General features: G+C 49.6%; 1 protein-coding gene across 1 annotated transcript in view; it reads right to left on the bottom strand.

Moving 5' to 3' along the window:
• Positions 1-7697, bottom strand: part of LOC122541250 (ral guanine nucleotide dissociation stimulator-like) — a 206856-nt gene extending 199159 nt beyond the window's left edge. Inside the window, exon 1 of the mRNA XM_043677867.1 lies at positions 7494-7697. Within this exon, the coding sequence (XP_043533802.1) occupies positions 7494-7628 (135 nt within the window). The 5' untranslated portion in view covers positions 7629-7697. The remainder of the gene's footprint in view (positions 1-7493) is intronic.
• Between the last annotated feature and the right edge of the window lie 796 nt (positions 7698-8493).

Raw genomic sequence — 8493 nt, forward strand, 5'->3', positions numbered from 1 at the left:
ATTAAGTGTATAAGTCCTGCTAAGATTTGCTTTCCCAAAATGCAGTCCCTCGCATTTATCTGAATTAAACTCCATTTGCCACCTCTCAGCCCATTGGCCCTCTGGTCCAGATCCTGTTGTAATCTGAGGTAACCCTCTTCGCTGTCCACTACACCTCCAATTTTGGTGTCATCTGCAAACTTACTACTGTACCTCTTATGCTCGTGTCCAAATCATTTATATAAATGACAAAAAGTGGAGGACCCAGCACCGATCCTTGTGGCACTCCACTGGTCACAGGCCTCCAGTCGGAAAAACAATCCTCCACCACCACCCTCTGTCTTCTACCTTTGAGCCAGTTCTGTATCCAAATGGCTAGTTCTCCCTGTATTCCATGAGATCTAACCTTGTTAATCAGTCTCCCATGGGAAACCTTGTTGAACGCTTTACTGAAGTCCATATAGATCACATCTACTGCTGTGCCCTCATCAATCTTCTTTGTTACATCTTCAAAAAAGTCAATCAAGTTTGTGAGACATGATTTCCCATGCACAAAGCCATGTTGATGATCCTTAATCAGTCCTTGCCTTTCCAAATACATGTACATCCTGTCCCTCAGGATTCCTTCCAACAACTTGCCCACCACCAACGTCAGGCTCACTGCTCTATAGTTCCCTGGCTTGTCTTTACCACCCTTCTTAAACAGTGGCACCACGTTCGCCAACCTCCAGTCTCTGGCACCTCACTTGTGACTATCGATGATACAAATATCTCATCAAGAGGCCCAGCTTCCCACAGAGTTCTCGGGTACACCTGATCAGGTACTGGGGATTTATCCACTTTTAACCGTTTCAAGACATCCAGCACTTCCTCCTCTGAAATCTGGACATTTTGCAAGATGTCACCATCTATTTCCCTACAGTCTATATCTTCCATATCCCTTTCCACAGTAAATACTGATGCAAAATATTCATTTAGTATCTCCCCCATTTTCTGTGGCTCCACACAAAGGCCGCCTTGCTGATCTTTGAGGGGCTCTATTCTCTCCCTAGTTACCCTTTTGTCCTCAATATATTTGTAAAACCCTTTGTATTCTCCTTAATTTTATTTGCCAAAGCTATCTCATGTCCCCTTTTGCCCTCCTGATTTCCCTCTTAAGTATACTCCTGCTTCCTTTATACTCTTCTAAGGATTCACTCATTCCATCCTGTCTATACCTGACATATGCTTCCTTCTCTTTCTTAACCAAACCCTCAATTTCTTTAGTCATCCAGCATTCCCTATACCTACCTGTCTTCTCTTTTATATATTTCCCCTGTCACCCTAAACCTATACCCTCTAGTTCTGGACGACCCCCACCCCAGAGAAAAGACCTTCTCTATTTACCCTATCCATGTCCCTCATGATTTTATAAACCTCTATAAAGGTCACTCCTCAGCCTCCGGCGCTCCAGGGAAAACAGGCCCCAGCCTATTCAGCCTGGATCTATAACATTTATGTCCACCCACCCCCACTTCTCTGTTCTCTCCCCACAGCCCTGCAAGTCATCGAGCTTTACAACACGGAAACAGACCCTTCGGTCCGACTCCTCCATGCTGACCAGATATCCGAAATTAATCTAGTCCCATTTGCCTGCACTAAATATTGCAATTGTACCAACCTCCACTACTTCCTCTTTCACGGAGTGAGATGGTCAGTAACAATATGGATCCAAAATTGGCTGAGTGGTTGAAAACAGAGAGTCAAAGAACAAAACAAAACAGTACAGCAGAGGAACAGGCCCTTCGGCCCTCCTGCCCTGACACATTTTGCCCTTCCATACTAAAACGGTCTTCACTTACAGGATCCGTACCCCTCGATTCCCTTCCTATCCATCTATTCATCCAGGTGCTATTGTGCCTGTTTCCACCACCTCCTCTGGCAGTGCGTTGTGTGAAAAACCTGCCTCGCACATCTCTTTTAAGCTTCACCCCTCGCACCTTGAACCTGTGTTCCCTGGTAAATGACCCCTCCACCCTGTGAAAAAGCCTCATACTTTCCGCTCTATCCATCCCATTCACAGCCTTATCAACTTCTGCCAGGTCACCCCTCAACCTCCTACATTCCAATGAAAACAAACCCAGTCTAAAATCCCCCATATTGGGAAACATCCTGGTAAACCTTTTCTGCATCCTCTCCAAAGCATCCACATCCTTCTGATAGTGCGGTGACCAAAATTGTACGCAATATTCCAAGTGTGGCTTAACTTAGGTTCTATGAAGTTGCAGTATAATTTGCCTATACCCAATGCTGCTTCCAATGAGGCCAAGCACACCATAAGCCTTTTTTACTACCTTATCTACCTGCACTGTCACCTTCAGTGATCTGTGAACCCACACACCCAGATCCCTCTGCATATCAATACTCCAAAGAGTTCTGCCGTTCACTGTATAATTTCCACCTGTGCTTGACCTTCCAAAGTACATCACCTTCCATTTGTCCAGATTAAACTTCCTCTGCCATTTTTCTGTCTTCGCCTCCAACTGATCTATATCCCACCGTATCCTCTGAGAATCCTCCTCATTATCCGCAACTCCACCAATCCTTGTGTCATGATACTTTCAGACTGGAGGAAGGCCAATTTTGGGGAATGCCTGCTTTTCATAATGTATATAGAAATATGTAGAAAACGCTGGAAATCTTGTTATTCAGGGGACGGGTTCGAAAGTTAGCAGAAGACGCAAAACTTGGGGGAATTGTAAACTGCGAGGCGGACAGTGCACAACTTCAAGAGACTCCAGTGAATGCAGACCCAGATTCCTCAACCACTCCTCATACAACAAAGCCCATCATCTCCAGGAATAACCCAGATGTTAGTGGAGTAGGTAGATGGGAGCCAGATGAAACTTAATGGAATTCAGAGGTGGAGAGAACAATATATAAAACAAAAGATACTAAATCAATTATAAAATGGTGCTTCAGAAGAGATCATGAGAAAATCAAAAGGGTTCTATTCTAAATTAGGCACAGGAGCAGAAAGACAAAAGGGTGTACATTTGAAGGAGCAGGATACACAGAGAGAGCTATTAATAAAGCACAAGGTATTCTAAGTTTTGTTAATGGGGCACAGAGTACTGGAACAGGGAGGTTTTGTGAGATACAAGGTTAGACTTCAGCTTGTGTTCTGGCTGCCACATTTTAGGAAGGATGTGAATGCATCATAGACAGAGTGCAGGAAAAGGTTGGTTCCAAGGAACTTCCGATCTGAGGATAGACTGAAAACGTTTGGGATGGCTTTCCAAGGAAAGGAGGCGGCTGAAGGGAGATTTGATTGACAGAGCAGATCAGGAGGAATCATACCCACTTGCAAAAGGATTGAGAACCAGACAGCACAGTGTTTCGCAAAAGAGGCAAATGCGAGGGGAGACCAAGCTTCTTTCACACAGCATGTGGCCTGGGTTTGGAACGCACAGCCTGGTGACAGAGGAAGGTTACACCGAGGCATTCAAGAGGGCACTGGATGGTTACTCAGACAGAAACAAAGTGCAGGGTTACGGGGAGAAATGGCAAGAGTCTAACACCAAGTCAAGACGGATTGAGAATGGCTGAATGAGCTGAACGGCCACCTCCTGTCCCACAATAATTCTGTGATATTACACCAAACACTTTGTCACCCTGAATGTGCCTGTATCGCATGGCAATCTCTTTGTGGCCTCCACATAACTTACATTTCCGTCCAAATGTCATATTTCGGCCAATGTTGATCCTGCACTCTCTGACTGCAGGAGAAAAGGAGGATCAAATTCCCAGGCTGCGCAGCCCATCCCTCCTCATTCCCGTGTTATTCCCTCCCAGTGTCCGAACCCAAAAATAACCGGGCCTATTGGTTTCTGGGGATACAGGGAATTTGGAAATCAGAGCAGGAATAGGCCAGTTAGTCTCTGCCATTCAACCCAATCATGGCTAATCTATATCTTCAGGGCCACAGCACCCTGTCACACCCACACTGACCCTGTCACACTCACACTGACCCTGTCACACTCACATTGACCCTGACAGTCTGACCCTGTCACACTGACACTGACAGTCTGACCCTGTCACATTGAGAGTGACCCTGACAGTCTGACCCCGTAACATCACACTGACCCTGACAGTCTGACCCTGTCACACTCACACTGACCCTGTCAGTCTGACCCTGTAACACTCACATTGACTCTAATAGTGTGACCCTGTCACACTCACACTGACCCTGTCAGTCTGACCCTGTCACACTCACACTGACCTTGACAGTATGACCCTGTCACACTGGCACTGACAGTCTGACCCTGTGACAACACACTGACTCTGACAGTCTGACCCTGTCACACTGACACTGACAGTCTGACCCTGTGACAACACACTGACCCTGTCAGTCTGCTCCTGTCACACTCACACTGACCCTGTCAGTCTGACCCTGTCACACTCACACTGACCCTGACAGTATGACCCTGTGATATCACACTGACCCTGACAGTCTGCTCCTGTCACACTCACACTAACCCTGACAGTCTGACCCTGTCACACTGGCACTGACCCTGACAGTCTGTCCCTGTCACACTGGCACTGACAGTCTGACCCTGTCACATTGAGAGTGACCCTGAGTCTGACCCTGTGATATCACACTGACACTGACCCTAACAGTCTGACCCTGTCACACTCACATTGACCCTGTCAGTCTGATCCTGTTTCACTGACACTAACCCTCACAGTCCGATCCCATCGGAGAAAGTGAGGACTTCAGATGCTGGAGATCAGAGCTTAAAATGTGTCGCTGGAAATGTTCAGCAGGTCAGGCAGCATCCAAGGAACAGGAGAATCGACGTTTCGGGCATAAGCCCTTCTTCAGGCTTATGCCCAAAATGTCGATTCTCCTGTTTCTTTGATGCTGCCTGACCTGCTGCGCTTTTCCAGCAACACATTTTAAAGTCTGATCCCATCGCACTGACAGTGATTCTGACTGTCTGATCCTGTGACACTGACTCTCACAGTCTGATCCTGACCCTGACAATCTGGTCCTGTCACACTGACATGACCCCCTCAGTCCGATCCTGTCACACTCACATTGACCCTGACAGTCTAATCCTGTCACACTGACAAGACCACCTTAGTCTGATCCTGTCACAATCGCGGTGACCCTTTCAGTCTGATCCTGTCACTAGCACAGTGACCCTGACAGTCTGACCGAGTCACATTCACACTGTCCCTGACAGTCAGATCCTGTCATAATCACAGTCTGACCCTCACAGTCTGATCCTGTCACACTCACAGTCTGACTCTCTCAGTCTGATCCTGTCACACTCACACTAACCCTGACAATCTGATCCTATCACACTCACACTGACTGTCACAATCTCATCCTGTCACACTGACACTGAGTCTGACAGTCTTGATCCTGTCACACTGACAGTGAACCTGACAGTTAGATCCTGTCAAACTCACACTGACCGTCACAGTCTGATCCTGTCACACTGACAGTGAACCTGACAGTCTGATCCTGTCACACTGACAGTGATCATCACAGTCTCATCCTGTCACACTGACACTGAGTCTGACCGTCTTGAACCTGTTATCCTCACACTGACTGTGACGGTCTGACCCTGTCACACTGACAATAGCCCTGATAGGCTGATTCTGTCAAACTGACACTGACCCTCACAATCTGACAACTGTCACATTCACATTGACCGTCACAGTCTGAACCTATCACTCTGATAGTAACGTTGACAGTGCGACCCTGTCACACTGAAAGTGACCCTCACCGTCTGAAACTATGACATTCACAGTGACTGTCACAGGCTGAACCTGTCACACTGACAGTGCCCCTGACAGTCTGATCCTGTCAAACTGACAGTGATCCTGTCACACTCACACTGACCTCACAGTCTGACACGGTCACATTCATATTGTCCATCACAGTCTGAACCTGTCACACTGATAGTGACCCTGGCAGTGTGATCCTGTCACAGTGTAAGTGATCCTGACGGTCTGCTCCTGTCATACTGACAGTGACCCTGACAGTCTGATGTCACACTGACAGTGACACTGATGGTCTGACCCTGTCACACTCACACTGACTCTGACAGTCTGCTCCTGTCACACTCACACTGACCCTCACAGTTTGATCCTGTCACACTCACACTGACCCTCACAGTCTGACCCTGTCACACTCACACTGACCCTGACAGTCTGCTCCTGTCACACTCACACTGGGCCCAACAGTCTGCTCCTGTCACACTCACACTGACCCTGTCACACCTACACTGACCCTGTCAGTCTGACCCTGTCCCACTCACATTGACCCTGACAGTCTGATCCTGTCTCACTGACACTGACCCCGACAGTCTGATCCTGTCACACTCGCAATTTTCCTGATAGGCTGATCCTGTGGCTCTGGCATTGACCCTCACAGTCTGACACTGTTACATTCACATTGACCTTCACAGTCTGAACCTGTCACTCTGATAGTAACCCTGACAGTCTGATCCTGTCACACTCACACTGACCCTCACAGTCTGTCTCTGTCACACTGACCCTTACAGGCTGTCCATGTCACACTCACACTGACCCTCACAGTCTGATCCTGTCACACTCACACTGACCCTCACAGTCTGACATTGTCACATTCACATTGACCCTCACAGTCTGAGCCTGTCACACTGATAGTGACCCTCACAGTCTGATCCTGTCACACTCACACTGACCCTCACAGTCTGACACTGTCACATTCACATTGACCCTCACAGTCTGAGCCTGTCACACTCACACTGACCCTCACAGTCTGTCTCTGTCACACTCACACTGACCCTCACAGTCTGATCCTTGTCACACTGATAGTGACCCTCACAGTCTGTCTCTGTCACACTCACACTGACCCTCACAGTCTGAGCCTGTCACTTTCTCTGTGACTTTTATTTCAAAAATATACTTTACTCGTATAAATAGTTTTCCGTATAGTCTTTGAAGCAGTTCTGCTCTGTACAATAGCATGTAAAGAAACAAACTTTGGAGTTTCCTGCAAACCAAAGACATTGCTTACTTGTACAAAACTATATCTCCATGTATTTGAGACACGAGGTGGGTGCAATAACTGAACGGACCCGCATTTACCTTCAGCAGGAAGGCCCCAGACGGTGGTCTTTCCCCGCTGCCCCTCGGCAGCAGCTGCCCCAAGTTTCAGCGCGTCCCTCAGCGCACAGTCCCGGACCTTGGGATGTGCCGGTCTGCAACACTCGGTCAGGGGTCAACTCCTTGCTCTGGAAGGCCGACAGGTTTCGGACAGACCAAAGAGGGTCTTTCACCGAGGAGACGGTCGGTGTGTGTTCCCGTAGAGCAGAGAGTCACGGAGCAGCTCAGGAGGAACCTGGACATACACCACTGCAGCTCCCTCCAGGCTCCCTCTACAAAGGCACACTCCAGAGGGAGAGTCTGTAGCCCCCAGAACCACCCTCCCTCCCTCCCCACCCCCAGATCGAAAGGACGGCTCTGTCCACACTTACCGGAGGGGAGTCCACATCCGGATCCCTGGCCCTGTAGCCGCTCAGAACCACACTGGCATCTCCGGAGATCTCCAGCCTGACCCCGTCCAGGATGTGGCGGACTGTCCGAGGTAGCATCGCCGGGCCCGGGAGCATCCGCAGAGGAGCTGGGGGATGGCTGGGGTGGGAGTGGGAGGAGGGGGGGGGTATGGAAATAGGCGACTCCAACCGCCCCCCCCCCCCCTCCTCCGCTGACCCTCCCCCCCCCCAGCACTGGGCCAGCCAAGGAGCTCTGAGCACTCTGTGTCACACGGTCACAGGCTTGAAAAGAGGAAATAGCAGGGAGTTAACGTTGACCAGGCTGCCTTGTCCCCATAGTAACGCCAGGCACCTCCTTATCGCCTCTGAACATCAGAAACCAGGAGCACCTTCAGCTCCGGGCGCCGAGCCCCAAGATGTGCAGCCTACTCTTTGTCTTTTCTCCAACTCAGGGGGAGTCACACCCCCTTTCATCCGCAAGGTCCTCTTCCCCCTTCGCCGCTCATCTGTGGGGGGGTGGGAAAGAGCAAGGCGTGAGAGGGTTGTTCAGTATATTAGCCCGTGGCAAACTTGCTCACGGGGACGAGAGACGCAGAATTGAACATCCACCGTTTAACAGAGAGTTCCCCGCTTTCTTCCGAATGCTCACTCCTTCGCCTCAGTCCCCCCCCCCCCCCCCCACACACACACACAACTCCATGCCCCAAGCTGCCCGAGGCTGGAGAGATTTACAAACCTGGAGCTCAGGGTAAGCCAGCCGCCCACCAAACCACTCGGCAATCTGGAAAGGTAACACACGAAGCTGTTTCGCTTTCAGACCATCGGGAGGATTTAAATAACAAAAAAAAACGCAAGGAGGCGTGGACGGGGGGGTGGGGGGTGGGATGGGCAGTGAGGGAGGGTGTGTATTTCCACCCCCCACCCCCCTTCCCCAACCACCACCACCACTGCAGGATCTCAGGTCGTCTGCAGTGAAGAGGAG

This window comes from Chiloscyllium plagiosum, chromosome 37 (assembly GCF_004010195.1).
Source record: "Chiloscyllium plagiosum isolate BGI_BamShark_2017 chromosome 37, ASM401019v2, whole genome shotgun sequence".
Lineage (NCBI taxonomy): Eukaryota > Metazoa > Chordata > Chondrichthyes > Orectolobiformes > Hemiscylliidae > Chiloscyllium > Chiloscyllium plagiosum.